General features: G+C 43.8%; 1 protein-coding gene across 1 annotated transcript; it reads left to right on the top strand.

Moving 5' to 3' along the window:
* The first annotated feature begins 2,708 nt into the window (after window positions 1-2,708).
* Window positions 2,709-15,696, top strand: LOC149466449 (serine/threonine-protein phosphatase PGAM5, mitochondrial-like). Its single transcript, XM_089672496.1, has 6 exons — window positions 2,709-2,851; window positions 4,428-4,597; window positions 5,941-6,066; window positions 7,567-7,655; window positions 14,468-14,598; window positions 15,187-15,696. The coding sequence occupies exons 1-6, from the start codon at window positions 2,709-2,711 to the stop codon at window positions 15,332-15,334; spliced, it is 807 nt and encodes a 268-aa protein (XP_089528622.1). The 3' UTR covers window positions 15,335-15,696.
* The last annotated feature ends 2,925 nt before the right edge of the window (window positions 15,697-18,621 follow it).

Below are 18,621 nucleotides of genomic sequence, written 5' to 3'. Positions count from 1 at the left end.
AGGGGTTCACATACTTTTTCTTGCAACTGTATGATCACTCCTGGATGCAACTGTTCACATAGAAAGGTGATTCCAGCCTCAGGAACATATTCTCCACAGATTCTTACTGCAGGAATCCACTGTGTGAAGGCAGCCTAAGCATACAGGGTGGACTAATACAGATTTAAAGAAACCCATACTAAGGCTGGCCATACATTATACAATTTTCTTGAGAATTGTGCTTTAGATTTACCAAAAAACATATAATATGAGGTCAAAACAAAACAACACTTTCAAATGTATCCAATTAGGCAGGCCCTTGCACTACATAGTGAAAGATAAATCTAAAGGAAATTGGCCAGAAAATTGTAAGAAAAATGTAAGCAAATTGTATAGTGTATGGCCAGCCGAAGAAAAATATTTTGTATGCCCACCATTGCTGAACTTTCCTGAATATGTTAGATGTCTGGCTTACATGCTGATCCCCTTGGCATCAATAGATTCACTCAGTCACTAATCACCACTAAGTATGCAAATTGGAAGTTTGGATTTAATTCTCACTTTACCTGCCACATGCTTGTCCCAGGGCTGTAAATCCAAAACTGTTGAAGGGAATGTGCCATGAAAGTGGAAGGTCCACTTTACTGACGCTCCCCAAAACATTTTGCTTACATTTTTTTTGGAGAATAAAATATCTTGGAGCAGCTTCTGATGTTTTCAGGAAGGTTCAGGTGATATCATTCCTCCTGGGAAAGAGGAACATTGTAGGAGTGTATTCTTGTGGGCTTTGGACCTCCCTGTTTTCCCATGAAGACAGTGGTGAACCATGGTGACATCATCGCTCCTTCTGGAAGCATTGTAAGCTTAAAGTGGTTGTAAACCTCAGACATGAAATGCGAACAAAGCATATCCCTCTATAGTGTGTACTAAGTGTCATTTCTGTCTGTTTCCTCCTTCCTCTGCTATCAGCATCAATCACTTATGACAAGTTTTCCTGACACCAAGAAAAAAATGGTGATAGGGGAGGGACCTCCAGCAAATTGACAGCCTCAGCTCTGTTCCTGTGTGCCATGTGAAGGGGGGTGTGTACCTTCCCTCCAATCAGCTCTCAAAGCTCTCCTCACTGAGCTATGCAGAGTGTAATTTCAGTTCTCCACCTCCTTTTTTCAGAACTCCCAGACAAACCTCATAAATTCAGCAAGGAATGTAAAGAACACTGTAGATAGACAGGTACAACTTATGTAGGTTGATTTGTTTTATCTCTGTGTATCTCCTGAGGCCAGTCACTTGGTATATGTAAGGGTTTACAATCACTTTAAGGATTGACAGGCTGTGAGTAAAGTGTACCGTCTATCATCATGGAAGGTCAGCTTTAAAACCATGTTCCTTATTGCACCCATAATAAGGGTATAACATGAAACATTGTCACATTACCCGACCCTTTAAGTGCACTCAGTATAATAGATTCATTGGGGTTCTTCTCTCTGCAATGTCCTGCGGGAGCGATGAGGATTTCGTAGCTTTTGGGCTCATATAAACAAACCAGTACCACCATGAACAAGCATCCCAGTCCGGGTCAATGCTATGTATATATATATATATATATATATATATATATATATATATAATGTTTGGGAGTTCAAAGTTGTTTTCTAGCAAAAAAAAAAATATATATTTTTTTACACGTAGGAGAGAAATGTCAGCATTGACCCGGACTGGAAGTGGTTAAATGATCACGGCTGTGTGTGGCTCTGCCTATACAGCCGTGTGAGCCATATACAGAAATCTAGAAGGCTGCTTATACACTGATCCGTTTTTCTTCCACTTTCGCATTAAAAAAAGTGGGAGAATAACGCATAATTATGTATTCCTATGGAACTCTTCACACTGGTCTGGTGCATTTTTTTAAATCCTGCTTGCTGCATTTTGGTGCGGTAAAAAAAAACGCATCAAAAACTCACCTCCCCATTGAAGTCAATGGAAAATACAGCAAAAACGCATCAGAAATGCACCCATGTTGCATTTGTGGTGTGATTTTTGAGTCACGTGTCCTGTAAACATCGCACCACAAACGCAGTAAAACCGCTGCAAATACACATATGCAATCAGTATGAAAGTAGCCTAAACAAGGAGATTACAAGTTTCTTCTACCACTGTGGTAGAGGGACTCGCAGATCTCAATTGAGCACAGAAGTAATGACATCGCCGCACTTGCAGTCCATTCTTTACTTCTTTGAACCTCATAACTGAAGGTCCATATCTCCATACAGACCTGGAGGTAAGCAATGCAGTAGCCTGTCTATTGCACTGATTGAAGTTGCAATGCTCTACAGGCTATAATGCAAAAATGTAATAAATGTACACATAATATATTTATTACACATAATTATTTTTTATTAATGTTGATACAAGTATTACATTTTTACAAAATGTGGAATATGCCTTGAAGGTAAGAGATAGCAGAACTAGCTTTTCCAGTAGAAAGCCAGCAGTGATCTCCTGAAATCTTTCTATGGTTGCACCCTGTCGGTATTGATCATTGCCTTTCCCCCAAAGCCTGCACTCTGTCACCATATAATGCCTGCAAACAGACTCCTCCCCCAATGCTTTACTATATAAGGCCTGCAGATGGACTCTGCCCTCATTGCCTCCTATATAAGGTCTGCAGACAGACCTCCCATCATAGTGGTTGTATATGCAAGTGTTGGTGGGTTTGTTGAGCAGTTACCATGTTCCTGCGTAGGGCTTTCCTGGCTGGTGGAGCAGCACTGTTTGCTGCAGCAGTTCTGAAGCATAGTGGGGAAGATGCCAATATAGCTGCTGTGCTATGGCCACCAACCTTCACTAGGAGCTGGGACCCCAACTGGGACCGGTGAGTTCTTCATGTAGTAGATGTGATTTATATCAGCAGGTTAAAGTTTGAATCTCATAATGTGGGATGAGCAACTCCATGACTGGAGAAACTTAACTTCTCTCATTTCTCTTCTGACTGTGACTGTAGGCATAGTGAGCAAAGTAAATTTTCAGAATTTTTTTTTTTTTTTTTTTTTTTTTTTTTTAAGGGGTTATCAAGTAAACTCAATTCACTTTTGTGCTATGTGTAAAATGGGACTATATGGTAACCATAGTCATTACAGAAAAGAATGCATACATCTATGTAAGATGGTATATGCTTTCCTTCTCATACTTCTACTTTATCTATTTTTTTGGATTTTAGGGTGACCATATACTATACAATGTGACTGTATAATCTCCCCTTTAGTGTTTCCTATACTATGCAATAGGTGGATGTAGTTTAACAACCCATACAATATGTATTAAATTGGGCAAGCCCTTGCGCTACATAGTGTAGCTCTAAAGAAAATTAATTCTATGGTAAGGAAAGCATGTCTAACTACACTTTTTAGAGTAACTAGCAACTATGTAGTGCAAGGGCCTGCCTTAATGGGTACAAACTGAATGGGTTGCTTAGGTGTCCTCCTGTTCCATAGTATTGGAAAATTTAAAGGAAATTGTATAGTGTGGTAAACAGGTGTTTGTCTTAATGGAGAAATTGTGACTAACTACATACCCTATTATCTTTACAAAGGTGTGTGTGTGTTTGGTGTTTTTTTTTTTTTTTTTTTTATCCTACTTAGTGGTTGCAAAATCTATCTGATCCTGCATTTGTCCCCTGCTGGCTCTAAGGCTGAGACATGTGTGGTCAGGCACTGCTGATTGCTCAGTTCTCACTGCAGCTCTGAGCAGAGACCTGACCATATGTTCACAATCTTTCCACAGCCTGCAATGGTGCTTTGATGTACATTAACTGCAGCTTTAGCCTGCTGTTGGCTGAAAATGGGTTACAGGAGTTCAAAATGAACTGCATGCCTGTGATCTGCAGAAGTACAGCCAAATTGGCTTTGGTTGTACTTCAATTTTTTTTTTTTTTTTTTTTTTTTTTTTTATAAGGGACCCACCAAAATAGCCAGCTTGAGATTTTTCCTTAGTGTACCCTCACCTGCTGTCAGATGATATGCAGTTTTAAAAAACTTTTAGGGTGTGTTTTGGTTTGGGTTTTGCGTTTTTTCCTGCAATCTTAGGTTGCACCTCCAAACAGAGGGAAGGAGAGTTTGGGAGCTCAAATGACAAGAAGGCAGGTAAGTGTAAAACTGTACAGGGCTATTTAGTGGATATGTATGAATTGGGATTTTTTTTTTTGGTCACTTTAAAGTATTCCCCCCCCCCCCCCCCTTTGTCTTCAGTAGGAAAATGTGACTGGCTACACCCAGAAGTGAGCTCCTAGAAAAAAAGTTAAAATTTGGGAGTTCTCTACTGAGATTTCAATGTAGACTGAAATTTGTAGTATCTGCCCTGCCTTTGAAACCTTTGCCAAAGTATTACATTCTGCAGAAACTGAACTGACCCACTAACATACGCCTTTCTTCCCCCCCCAACACACCTTGTAGACGTGAACCAAGATCTCTGATCAATCTTAATGACCTGGAAAGAAATGAAGATTTGAAATACGAACTAAATAAGTATAAAGCAAGGGCCAGACGTCACATTTTCTTTGTTCGCCATGGACAGTACAATGTGGCTGGTGAAAGCGACCCTGAAAGAGTCCTAACATCACTTGGTAGGTTTAATTTCAAGACTGTTTTGACAGCGGAAGCTGCTGCTGTGGAACTGGCTTGGATCACTCTGTCCTTGTTGCTCCCCTGCTCTGGTTCTTGGAAATTGATCTAGACTCAGTACAAGGGGAGATCCATGCAGATGGGCTCTTATAAATCATTTTTCAGGTTTCCTTTATATGTATTGACCATGAATTCTGTTAAATCTTTGTAGCTGAAACCAATTTAAATTTTCAGGTTGACAAACCCTTGCAGCAGGGAAAATCTGCCCCCTGTTAGTCTTTTGCGCATTCAAAAAATGCAGTCACTAGCACAATTGTCTGTCCTACATTAGCAGGGCACACCCTAGATTTGTCTGTACTAACACTTGCAGATGTACAGCTTGACAGGAGCCATTTTGTGAACGGCTAGATTACATGGCATTTAGATGACTGCCGTTAACCACTTGCCAACCACAGATGGCCGAATAACCTTTTCACCACGGCCAGCCAGTTCTGGGAGAGAGTCATGACACCCTCCCATGTGCCCCCGGGGGTGCTTACCCAGCAATCTCCATGATTGCTGTGTCCTAAGCACAGCTGATTACATGATGTGGTAAAAGGGCAATCACAGTGGCTTTTTACCACATGATCAGCCGTGTCCAATGACGCAGTGCCATCAGTCGGTGCCCATCATTGTTGCGTATCAGTGCCAGCTCATCAGTGCAGCCTCAACACATCAGGTAAGGAGAAAAATTACCTGTTTGCTAAATTTTATAATGGAAACAAATTTTTTCAATATTTTTGCTTTTTTGTTAGTGCAAAAATAAAACTCCCACCGGCGAGTACATACCAGACTGCACTCGTATGAAATTTTTATAATTTTTTTCAGTGTTGCATGAGCACGCAATTATCACTCAAAGTGCGATAGTGCTAAAAGCTGAAAAATGGCCTGGGTAGGAAGGGGGTATAAGCGCTTGGTAGGCAAGTGGTTGGGTTTTTATGGCTCTTGCGCAGTTGAGAAGACAGCAACTGAGTGCTTGGTTTCAAAGACGACCATTTAAATACAAAACTCTGAATTGCCATTACAAAAACCAGTGAAATTGGGGGGGGGGGGGGGGGGGGGAGGAATGTTTGTTCTATGCACTCCAGCTTCTACCCACAGTGCTAGGTAAGGGTCATGGGCCTTCCAGTGATATCTGACAAAGCTAGATCCCAAATCTATTCTGAAAGCATTCCTCATAAGTATCTTGTATGAAGATATAGTATTGACTTTGCTAAACTGTTACTTTAAGTTGGCTACAGGATTGCATACGTCAGGTCCCTCATCAATTTCTGGTTTGTCTCACTGCATTTTCTTCATGCTGTAGGTCGTGAGCAGGCTAATTTAACTGGTCAACGTCTTGCTAACTTGGGCTACACTTACAATGAGATGACATATTCTACATTGCAAAGGGCCAAAGAGACATCAGAAATAATCGGCCAGCATCTGGGGAGTAAGTATGTGAAATGACTGGATTAGCAGAGTTCAGAAGGCTAAGTTTGTGGGTGTTTTTTTTTTTTTTTTTTTTTTTTTTTTGCACAATGGTGAAAAAAACCAAAACTCTCTCAGCCACTCCCGTGGACACTGTGCTGCTTTTCTAGTGTAGAAGCAAGTGTCAGGTTTTGCAAGTGTGTGTGTGTGTGTGCACTGGCGTTGTAAAATTCAAGTGTCTCTTTAAATTTGGAAAGGTCTTAAATATTTATGGCGAAGAGAATTTCATGTCCACCTTTGTTCAAGGTTAGATTGCAGTTTTGCTATAAACAAGACAAGGAGTATCCAACTTTTTAATTAAAATCTATGCATCCAGCTGTTCTAGGTCTAGACACATTGTAACACTTAAGACCAAATGTACTCATTGGATTGCTTGACACTTTGGTCAATGGGAAAAGGTGTATATTAGTGAAGGTGTGGGTTTTTTTTTTTTTTTTTTTTTGAGTGGTGGCAGGAGAGTGGGTTCTGAGGTTTTCTGATTGCATGAATATTCCGGTTACCTTGTCTTTACCTCTGTCTTATGGATTGTTGCTGAGCTGATTAAATGCATCTCTGGAAAAACTGGACTAGTTGGTGCAGGAAAATACATTTAAATATACACTCATCCATCCTCCAAATAGACACCACTGACCAGCCCACAAAGTCCAATGAACTTTGTATTCAAGTGGTAAGAAGGCTCCCTTTTATTTAACATTTTTTTTTTTTTTTTTTATTCCTTGAGACCTATCCTACAAAATTTCATGGCAACTCTAGAAATGAAATGCTGATTTCCGAATTCCATAGGAATTCAGACGGTTCTGCACCTAGCTATGAAATTCTGAGTAGAAATTCAGTTTAGAGCTCTCCAGTTTGGACTCTCGGCCACAAGGATTCTTCAAGGCTATGGGGGAAGCAGTCTTGTGAGGTCAGACAATTAGTCTGGATATAGAAATAAAACAGAATCCCCTGGATATAGGGATATAACAATCTACTAACTGCCTAGACCCCAACTTAACCAAAAAAGGTGCAGGTTTATGGGGAGGAAGGACCCAAGGGTGATGTTGAGCCTGGAGAATGGTTGGCAAATAAAAATGTATCTGACAGTTAAACCATATGGCTACTAGTTTATCCAAGGTGTCGATGGCAGCTGTGGTGGTTTGTTGGGTTTTTTTGGAGGTGGCAATTTGGAAGGGCTCTAGGCTAACCCAGAGGCTTAAAATCCAGCAGAATGTCGCTATGCTGTTCTAAATGGGTAATGAAGTCCACATACAAGGTGAAAAACACTATAGGACACCCATGTACTGAAATTTGACAAAGTAACCACTCCAATACAGCTGCCCTACATATCTTGAGATAACAGGAATGACTGTACATGCACCAGATCTAGGATATGATGGTAGACAATAGGCTGGTAGCCAGTCTGTACACTAATATGCATACATTGTACTAAAATAGGGATGCAACCTTTGCATTCTTTTTACAGACATGAAACTAACTGGTTCTGACTTGCTAAGAGAAGGGGCTCCCATTAGACCAGATCCAGAAAGTTCTGACTGGAAACCAGATGTTGTGGTGAGCCTTAAATCTCTTTACTGAAACTGACTTTATGGACTTGTATGTGTTTATCAGGTTGGAAACTTTTTTTTTTTTTTTGTGGGAAAACATGGAAATTGAGCAGCTGTTAAGATGGGTATGGCATTCAGCATGTGAAAACTAACTCCAGAAGCTAATGCCTCAGTGCATTACTAGGTTATAGACCTGTAGCTTATTAAACTACTCTTTTAGGGAGTAAGTGGGCACTTCAAAGAAACCATGGCAATCGCCTTTGTTTTGAAGGTGAAGTATGACTTTTACTTTTTTTTTTTTTTTTTTTTCCACCAGGGTAGTACATGTTGCAAAAAGACCCAAACATGCCTATACTTTGCACCGGTTTTGCACAGAACAGTCTGGATCCTCTTCTCGGGTTCCCCACAGCAAGCATCTTGCTAGGGGGGGGTACCAGCTGCTGTGTCCATTCACATGGAGCTGAGGCTTTGCCCTACCTCTCCTCATTGGCTGACAATTTTAAAGTGCTACTAAACCCACATACTGACACCTAAGGGGTTAATCCTCCATTGTGTAAAGGCATTTTGATCCTGTCTTCTCTGATCATCCCCTTCTAATGTCTCTAATCCATCTAGTACAGAGCTAGGCATCACTTTGCAGATGCTCAGTTTAGTGTTTTTGGGAGGGTGGATGTGATCAGCACTGTCTAGACAGGGGGTTGGCTTATGCAGCCTCATGACAGCTGGAGCAGAATGAAAATGCGTACAAGCTTTAACCAGTGCTCAGATGGACCCTGATAGAAGTCACAAGACTGCTATATACTATTGAGAAGGTATTTGGCAACTTAATTACCAAAATTTCTCCCTACGTCTTCCAGGACAGCCATCTGAGACCTAGGGCTCCTCCCTCTGGATCAGGAAACACACCATCCCCCATACCTTTAAAAGGCGGGCCTCACATCCAGTTTTTTGTGTTTCCTGAGCCGGAAGGATGCACGCCGTAGGAGCCAGGGTGATCCTCGCACCCTCAGGAAGGCTGGCCTGGAAGGGTGTTGTCGGTCTGTACCTCCGTCCCCGGTGCCTTCCACGTGGTGGGGCTGGCATCTGGTGGTGTCCTTCAGGCCCAGGTGGGTAACTGGCGCTGCCGCGTGTCACGGGGGCTTGCCCCGATCGTTTCCTCTCCTCTGACCCGGCGATCAGTGGAATGTGCAGGGGAGAGGAGGGACTTGCGGTTGGGCGCAGCCTTGCGTTCCAAGGAGCGGCAGTGATAGGGCAGATGCGCTCCACAGGCCGGAAGTCCGCCAGTGACGTCAGCACCGGGCGCCGGAGACGTGGCTCCAATCTCCAGAGGCGCAGGCACCACCAGGGGAATTTAAAGCCGGTGGGCGTGCGGAGCAGCGGTGCTGTCTCCACGCCAGGGGGACAATGGAAGCTGGTCCTTCGCAGGCTGACCCCGGTCCCGGTACCAGCTCCTCCCAGGTAAGCTTGGGGAGGCTCCCCTTTATGCTATATCCCTGGGGGGGGGGGGGGTTTTAGGAGGTCCCTTAAGTCCCCAAGGTTGTGGGTGTTAAGGCACACTGCAGTTTTTCCCCATCCTGGGTGCAGTGGGGGTCCTGGGATATTGTTCCTCTCAGGTGCCTAGTTCTTGTCTGTCATTTCTTTTTTTTTTTTTTTTTTTTTTTTTTTTTTTTAGACTAAAACACAGGACCCCGGTACAGGTCCCAAAGAGGAGATGTGCAGTGTGTGCGGCCAAGTTAGGCGCAGGATATGAGAAGCCATTATGCCGCAACTGCATTGATAGTCTGGTTAGGGAAGAATCTTTTACAACATGACATAAAGTTTTGTCCTCTATTAAGGAGGATATGTCGGCAACTTTTCAGGCGTTTCGGTCCCTCCTTGATAGGGTTCAGTCCCCTTTGGAGATTGGTTTGCAGTCTGCATTGGGGATAGTACCTTCCCGGCAGGTAGTTCAGGAAGAGGAGACAGAGGAAGATGTTCCTCGATCTTGGGCGTCCTCCCAGTTGGGTTCAGGGTCTGAGGATGAGTAAGCCCCCACCTCTTCAGGCTCTAAGTATAGACTGGCCCTAGAGGAGGTGGATGAGCTTTTGAAAGCAATCTATGAGACTTTGGAGATAGAGGAGGAAGTGACCTTGTCAAAGCATGATCTCATGTATCAGGGTCTTCATGCTAAAAAGCCAGAGTTTTTCCGGTCCATAGTTCCTTGGTTGAGACTATCAGACAGGAGTGGGAAAGCCCGGAGAGGAGGCCCTTTTCTGGTGCCCTTAAGAGGAGATTCCCCTTAAGATTAAGATCCCTCGCAACCCTGGAATAAGTTTCCAAAGTTGGACGCCCCTTTGTCCAGGATTTCAAAGGACAGATCTGGCCTTTAAGGACATGGGGGGCCTTAAAGGACCCTATGGACAAGGGGGGGGAAGTTTTGTTGCGAAGAGCCTGGGAATCCTCTTCGGTCAGTTTGAAGCCAGCTCTGTCGGCAACTTGTGTGGCCAGAAATTTGGAGTGCTGGTTAGCCCAACTACAATCGCCTAGCGGCAGGAACCTCGAGGCAGCAGATCCTGAAGTCACTACCGTTGCTTCTGAAAGCAGCAGGGTTTTTGGCAGACGCCTCGGCAGAATCAGTCAAGCTCGCGGCCAGGTCCTCAGCCCTGGTTAACTCCGCTAGGCGAGCTTTGTGGTTAAAAACCTGGGCAGGGGATTCAGCGTCCAAGTTGCGTTTTATGCGCATTGCCATTTTTGGGGGATAACCTTTTTGGCCCAGGCCTGGAGGAGGCTCTTGAGCGTACGGCAGACAGGAAAAAGGCCTTCCCGGAGAGTAGAAAAAAGGTCTTTCCTAGGAAAACCTTTCGGCCTAGAACCCAAGTGCTTCCAAATAGGGAAGTTCAACCAAAGAAGCATTGGACAGGGCATAAAAACAGAGGCTGGGGAGGGATATTATTCAATCCTCCTCAGGGATCCTCCAAGCCCCAATGACTTGGATGGCCCGGTAGGGGGAAGGTTGGGGTCCTTTCTCCCTCAGTGGGCTTCTATATCCCTGAGCCCCTTCATTTGGAGCCTGATTCAGGGAGGCTACAGGATAGAGTTCGAGGACTGCCCTCCAAGCAGGTTCTTGGTTACAGATCTTCCCAGGGACCGCAGGAAGTCTCAGGCGTTATGTGGTCTTATAGGGGAATTGGTGGACCAGAGTTTTGGTTCGGGTGCCTCAGAACGAGCAGGGTTCAGGGTGTTACGCACACGTCTTTGTGGTGGAAAAGCCTTCAGGAAGATTCAGGTTAATCCTGAATCTACGCTCCCTAAATTAGGCCCTAAAATACAAACTCTTCAGAATGGAATCGATTTATTCGGTAAATATCCTGTTCCGGGGGTGCTTCATGGCCACAGTGGACTTGAGAGATGCCTACTTTCACATTCCCATCCATCAGATAAGTCAGAAGTTCCTGAGGTTGGCCATAAGGATAGGGTCGCAGACTTTCCATTGGCAGTTTCGGGCCTTGCCTTTCGGTCTCACATCGGCTCCCAGGATCTTTACAAAGGTTTTAGCAGAAGCTTTGGTTCCCCTGAGGCTGAGATCAATCTTGGTGGTTCCTTACCTAGACTACTTGCTTTTGGTGGCCGGGTCTTGGCAACAGTTGCTCGAGCACCTGGGAGTAGCCCAGAATCTCCTGCAGGGTCTGGGCTGGCTCATCAACAGGGAAAAGTCGTCTTTTACCCGCACAGAGGTTTACCTAGGGTACGAGATCTTTTCTCGTGGCAGAAAAATTTTCTCCTACAGAAGAGATCGAGAAGATGAATCGGGTGTTAGGGTTGCAGTGCAACCTGCCTGTTTCGGTGAGGGAAGTCGCAGGGGCAGTGGGTCTTATGACATCCTGCTTTCCAGCGGTTCCATGGGCGAGATTTCACCAGAGACCGCTCCAGGCCTTCTTGTTAAAGGAATGGGACGGAAATGTCTCAGAGCTGGAGCGTCTGGTCCGACTTCCGTCCAGAGTCAAGAGATCTCTGTGGTGGTGGCGAAAGGAGAGGAACTTGACCAGGGGTCTGGATTGGAGGCCATTGGATCCACTCATTGTGACCACAGACGCCAGCAGTTTTGGTTGGGGAGCTCATCTACAAGGGATAACGGCCCAGGGGAGGTGGTCCCGGGAGGACTCCTTAAAGCCCTCAAATCAACAGGAGCTGTTGGCGGTTGGGAAGGCCTTGGAGGTTTTTCAGGCAGGCTTGAAAGGCCTTCATGTGCAGGTTCGTTCAGACAACATGGCAACAGTAGCTTATGTGAACAAACGGGGGGGACAAGGAGTCCTTTGCTGCAGAGGATCGCAGGCAATATTCTGACCTGGGCAAAACAGAATCTGCGATCAATTTCGGCGGTGCACTTAAAGGGTTCTCAGAATTCGCTTGCGGATTTCCTGAGCCGACGGCCACTCTCCCATGACAATTGGTCACTCAACCAAGAGGTATTTCAGGAGTTGGTGTCCAGGTGGGGGAAACCGGAGGTGGATCTGTTTGCGTCACGGGAGAACAGGAGGGTCGACCAGTTCTTTTCCCTAAACTCACGAAAGCAGAGCTTGGGGATAGACGCTCTGTCGACCACCTGGGATTTCAGGCTGGCCTATGCATTCCCTCCAATCGGGCTGATTACGGCGGTCCTGCAAATATTTTTAGGGGAAAGGTCGGATCTGCTCTTGATCGCACCTTTTTGGCCGAGAAGGCCATGGTTTTCCCTACTGAACAGGCTGGCTTCAGCTTGCCCGTATCCCTTGCCAGAGAGGGCAGATCTGATTGCGCAGGGTCCGCTTTTGCATCTGCGAGTCAAGACGTTACCGTTGATGGCCTGGTTCTTGAAGAACAGATCCTCAGAGCCAGGGGGTTCTCTGATCAGGTAGTAAAGACTTTGGTGAGCTGTCGCAAGCCGGTAACCAGAGCCATTTATTCTAAGGTCTGGAAGAGGTTTACCTCGTGGTGTTCGGACCGACCAGGGCCCCTGGACATTCCGATGGTTTTGGATTTTTTTTTCAGGAGGGGGCAGAGGGGACTCTCAATCAGCACCTTGAAAGTACAGGCTTCCGCTTTGAGTATTTTTTTGCAGTGCTCTTTGCAACAAAATCCCTTCGTAATTGATTTTTTTCAGATCTCTCTCCAGGGCTAGGCCTGCTAAGGTGGGGGGTTGTCAGAGTTGGGATCTGTCTCTGGTCCTAAGGGCTTTGGTTCGAGAACCTTTTGAGCCTTTAGAGGAGTTGGCTTTCAAGTTTTTAACCTTAAAAATAGTTTTTTTGGTAGCAATCACGTCGGCCCGTAGGGTGAGCTACAGGTGCTCTCTATTAGGGAGCCTTACTTGACCATTCTTAAGGACAGGGTTGTGCTTAGGACTGATCCGGGATTCCTTCCTAAGGTATCCTCCTCTTTTCACAGGTCGCAGGATATTATGCCGACCTTTTGTTCTTCCTCTGAAGGTAAAGAGGAAGAAGGGCTAGGTTTGCTGGATGTGAAGAGGAGTCTTTTAATTTATTTGGACAGGTCCAGGGAATTTAGGAAGTCTGATTCCCTTTTTGTTTTGTTTTCAGGGCAGAGAAGGGGGTTGGCAGCATCTAAAGCCACGATAGGCAAGTGGATTAGGCTGGCAATTGGGGAATCTTACAAGGTCTTGGATTCCGCCTCCTTTTGTTAAGGCCCACTCAACTAGATCCTGGGCGGAGAGAGCCGGGGCTTCGCCGGAGGAAATCTGTAAGGCAGCCACTTGGTCGCGGTTTTCTACCTTCGTGAAGCATTATCGCTTGGATATCCTGTCAGATAAGGAACAGGCGTTCGGACGCAAGGTCCTCCAGGCAGTGGACCCACCCTAAGGGGGTAAGTTCTCGTTTATCGTCTCAGATGGCTGTCCTGGAAGACGTAGGGAGAAAACCAGAGTTGGACTTACCGGTAACTCCTTTTCTACAAGTCTTCCAGGACAGCCGGTAATTCCCACCCTTCTAATGTACAACCGAGAGAGTTAAGGTTGACTGCATGAAGATGTATTTACCTATGTTTGTGTCTTTCAGTAGCTTTCGCCAGTTCTCTTTTAATAACTGGATGTGAGGCCCGGAGGCCCGCCTTTTAAAGGTATGGGGGATGGTGTGTTTCCTGATCCGGAGGGAGGAGCCCTAGGTCGCAGATGGCTGTCCTGGAAGACTTGTAGAAAAGGAGTTACTGGTAAGTCTAACTCTGGTTTTCCATATCATGTACCATAGGATAGTGAGTCCATAGATGGTGAGTCCTGGGTTTAGTAACACTTTAATGGACTTATAGCCAGCAAGCTGTCGCCTGAATTAGCCTAAGGAAAATGGACTACTTCCCTTAAGGCATAACTTGCAATGCAGATTGGGGCCCTAACTAGAAAAACTAATGGGGTTTTGAAGGTACCATACGTCACAATAGAAGTGACTAATATCACCAACTGAAATCTATGCTTTGTCTCCTGGAAGAAGCAGGCTATCCCACAAAACAAGTCAGCGACTTACAAAGTATTTTGGGAAAGGCTGTATGTGGTATTAGGAGCAACATTTTGGTGGCTCATTTTTAACAAAGTGGTAGTTATACAAATTTTGATTTTTCTATTCGGTATGGTACCTTCAAAATCCCATTTAGTGTTTTTTTTTCTAGTTGTGTTTTTTAAGGGATGTGGTACCAGTAAATCATTCCTGCAAGGAATAGGAGACAATGTAAGTTTCAATCTCCCATTCCATTCTCCAATCATTACATGCAATGCATTTGAGACTTTGAATTGGCTTGTGCTCTTCTAAAGTAATTTGCTCATTGCTAAATGCTTTATCTGATCTGGAAATTTCTCTTCAGTATTTTGAGGATGGACCACGTATAGAATCTGCTTTTAGAACCTTTATTCACCGTGCAGACCATGAGCAGAGAGATGAGAGTTATGAGATCATAGTGTGCCATGACAATGTTATCCGCTACCTTGTATGCAGGTAAGGGAATCTGCCATCTCTTTTGACTTATACAAAATATAGAATATTGGTTTATTATTTTGCTAGATCAAGATGCTTGTGATGTCATGTGGGTTTTTTCCCTTGGGTATACTCATCAAAATGAGTGATCCTTGCAGCCTGATGCTATTCACATTGATAGTCCATGAAGACCTAATACATCTCCAGCCTGTGACAGTTAGAACAGGATTGTGCAAAAGTGGTGACTGTATTGGCAGTGTACATTTGTTCAGCTAAAGGTTGCTTTTGTTCCAGACTGGACATGTAGTCCCAGGGTGGTGTATTCCACTATTCCATAAGAATGTATGTGTGCATTTACATGAATCGGTGCTCAATCGTGCATCACTGGTAGGCTCTAACTCAAACAACCAATTTGTATATTTCTTTCTAAAAAAAAAAAAAAAAAAACTTTCACATTAAAGTAGCAAGAGGTCATGTTTCTAAATGTGACATTTGGGACATGATCTAGGTTTGGGGGGGGGGGGGGGGGGTGCAGCAAGCGTCTATAAATTATGTACATGTTCCAATTGGTCTGATTTTAGGAAATGACTAAACTTTCTTCCTCCCTAGGGCTCTTCAGCTGCCTCCTGAAGCTTGGCTACGGATGGATCTAAATCATGGCAGTATTACTGAACTTGTGATTCACCATAATGGTCATGTAACACTAAGGATGCTTGGTGATGCCGGGTATATGCCTACTTCTAAACTCAGCTGCTAAACTGGATGTTGCTGTGCTTTATGTAAAGACAAAGTGGGTTCAGGATCAACACAACTGCTTCCCAACTACAGGAAAGACTTGATGCAAGATACTCTAACATATGGTGATGGGATTTGGCTTTCAATTGGCACTATAGAAGTTACTGCAATATAGAAATGTGCCTGCTTTTTACAGGGAAAACTATGGCTTATCACCCACTAAATATTGCAGAGAAGTGGTGGCACTGCACATTAAGTATAAAATGTACACATTTTGTACCCATTTAATGTCTTGTATCTGTTCTATTCTGTGTTTGATCTTGTATTAAGCAATGCTTGAAGCATAATTTGTACATGGCAAATAAAATATGCAGTATAAAAGTATTCACTTTTTTGAGAATTGGTTATGTAAACATGTCTAGTCTGGGTTTTTTTTTTGTAAAACTTATCAGAGGTGTTGTGGCCTTTCCAGTTGTGCATCAATTTACCAGTCAGTGATACCTGATCAGCTGCCTGTCCTATTTGGCTTTGGTAAGTGGCCAACAGAAGATGTTGGCACCCCAGCACACTACATGTAACCCAAATAAACCCTTGCTGTAAGCATCTGTATCAGGCTTTAAGGGGTCAGTGAATTTATGGGCAAAATAAACAAATGCTACCCCTTGACATTCCATGTGTTTAACCACTAAAAGCAATGGTACTGGGCAGGAAGGGGTTAATGACAGTGAATGTTTGCAGTTCTATTGTGTATTTGGCATTGGTGAATATATATTTGCTGGTAAAGGCCCAAAGTCAACATAAATTGGGGGGCCTAATTTATTACTGTTAATAGGATTGTAGAAGAATAGCTAGCTGCACATTGAACACTACCTAGTCATTGGTACATAACATGGTCTTGTGCTGCAATAGGGGGCTTTTGGTTTGTTAGAGTGCACATATGCAAGTATGTCCAAACTAACAAGCTATATTTTGCAAGCTATACAATATGCCCAAATTTAAGTGTTATGGGTGCTAGTATATTGAACATGAAATAACCCTCCCAAAAAAAACAGTCCAAACATTTATTGATCAAATACACATTCCACATTTATTTGGACGGCAGCAACAAGTAGGTGCAGTCAACTTCTTAGTGGGGGAAAAAAAGAAAAGCAGGATTGATGTTGCTAAAATAGAACCGTCCTGCTCATAAGAGTTTACAATCTAAAGATTATACTTCTCGTGAACTGTGCTTTCACAGGTTACAGCAGGAAAGAAACTGTTAATATGAATCAAGCAAAATTTTCAGGGCCATAAAAAACACACCATCACTTTGTAGTATTTATCCACAAAACAGGCTGCAGATCAAAATATCAATATAAAAATACCTAAGACAGTGCCAAAATACCAAACGCCTCCCACCTCCCCCAAATCCCCCACATATACATTTCTCATCAGGTTAGTCCTAAATTTGCATTTCAGCCAAGTGCAGATTTGGAAGAGCAGAGCAATTGACATGTGTTAGGATTACAATGCAAAGATAAACACATAATCATTGTACAATAATACACAAACGCACCTTAGAAGGAAAAAATGAAAAACCTTTACAGCCCCCATCAAAACACAGCGTGAGTGGGGGCAATTCAGCACAAATCTCTTCCTCCCCAAACCACCACAAGTACAGACTTGCTGAAAACAACCTGGCCTAGTAACTGGAAAAAATTACCCACTAGTGCAGCTTTTATATAACACAGGTTGCAATTGGAGCACACCAAACAAGGCCCCACCCCAATGAAGGCCACACCCACCAGTCATTTGGTCAAAGTGTTTGCACCTGATTATCCAGCACCAATCCTCTTCTCACCTGCATTAACCCTTGGTATGCAGGCCCCACAAATCAGAGTTGGAAAGAAATCCACAGTGAAGTGTACCTGTGCATAATACAATAGAAAATTGAACAGGGATGTTAAGGGGAACTCCATGGCAACATTTATTGGCACAATTCACTCCAGATTATGAGTTAAGGCAGTCACATGACCACATCTCGCATGCAATACTGAAAATGTCAATTCACATTTGCTAGTATGCGGGATTTCCCATAAATCAGAAAAACACCCTGGAAATCAAACCTAAAAAGATCTTACACCCCGGTCACATCAAAGCCGATTTAGAAATCGTGTGACTTACAGTGAAGTTGCCATTGTCCTTGTGATTTGCAAGATACCTGACAGATATCTATGCAATTCGCCACAAAAATAGTATATGTACTACTTTAGAAATCGGTGTCGGAAATGCACCCATGTGACCGCTCAAATAGTGGACAATAGGGTGCGACTTGGCATACGATTTGCAAGTTGCACGTCATGCAAATCGCATGCCAAGTCACCATCAATGTGACCGCTATTAGAGCGTTCATATTGGTGTGGTTCAAACTTGGTTGGAGCCGCAAGAATTTCTAAAGTAATGAATACACTACTTTTCATGCGATTTATAGAGACTGTGTCAGATGTCTTGCAAATCGCACTTTAAATCAGCATGTCCCCTGACTTTGAAATCATGCGACTTCACTGCAAGTCACATGATGTGACCATAGTGTAAGTCTCACCACTTCAAAATCCGTTTTGATGTGATCGGGGTGGTCCCCAGTCACATCGGGTGCAATTTGGCATGCGATTTGCATGCCAGGCGACTTGCAAATCGTAGGCCACGTCACACCCTATTGTCCACTATAGGCCCCATTCACATCCAATCTGATTTTGAAATTGTGCAACTTCACTGTAAGTTGCCCAATTTCCAAATCGGATTAGATGTGACTGTGGTGTTTGCCCCTGGTCACATCGGATGTGATTTGCAAGTCGCAGGGCATGCAAATCGCATGCCTAGTCACATCCAGGGTGCGCAATTTCAGGTGCGATTTGGGAATTGAAATTGTACCTGATATCAGATCTAATGAATGTGGATGGGAGTGTCTTAACATACACAATTTGCTGCAGCACAATTTCAAATGTAGTTCTTGTCTAACTTTTTCTGCATTTTGTAGCGATTTCACATATAGACTACAATAGAAATCGCAATGCAAAACACAACTGAAAACGCAATAACTCATTGGTAAATCTACAGAAAACATGGTGAAATTGCCAACAAAAAGCACAATTTTAAATCGCATCTAGTGTGAACCAAGCAGGCAATTCAACAAAGGAAATAAATCTTTGAAGGCATGCGGTACCTGCATGCTCAGATAAGGGTCTGTTATGGATTTGGAGGGGGACTCCATGCCATTATTTTTTTTTTTTTAAATCCTTTTCTCTCTCTAAGCTCTTGGCTTGACAAATC

This window comes from Staurois parvus, unplaced genomic scaffold (genome assembly GCF_062004578.1).
Source record: "Staurois parvus isolate SC_StPar_1 unplaced genomic scaffold, SC_StPar_1.0 ptg000129l, whole genome shotgun sequence".
Lineage (NCBI taxonomy): Eukaryota > Metazoa > Chordata > Amphibia > Anura > Ranidae > Staurois > Staurois parvus.
This window is presented reverse-complemented; position numbering and strand designations above follow the sequence as displayed.

Excerpts from the sequence above, each read along its gene's own strand:
- LOC149466449 (XM_089672496.1), top strand. The coding sequence starts at position 2,709 with ATGTTCCTGCGTAGGGCTTTCCTGGCTGGTGGAGCAGCACTGTTTGCT. Across the intron at positions 6,067-7,566 it reads AATCGGCCAGCATCTGGGGA|ACATGAAACTAACTGGTTCT; the intron begins GTAAGTATGTGA and ends TTCTTTTTACAG. Across the intron at positions 14,599-15,186 it reads ATCCGCTACCTTGTATGCAG|GGCTCTTCAGCTGCCTCCTG; the intron begins GTAAGGGAATCT and ends CTTCCTCCCTAG.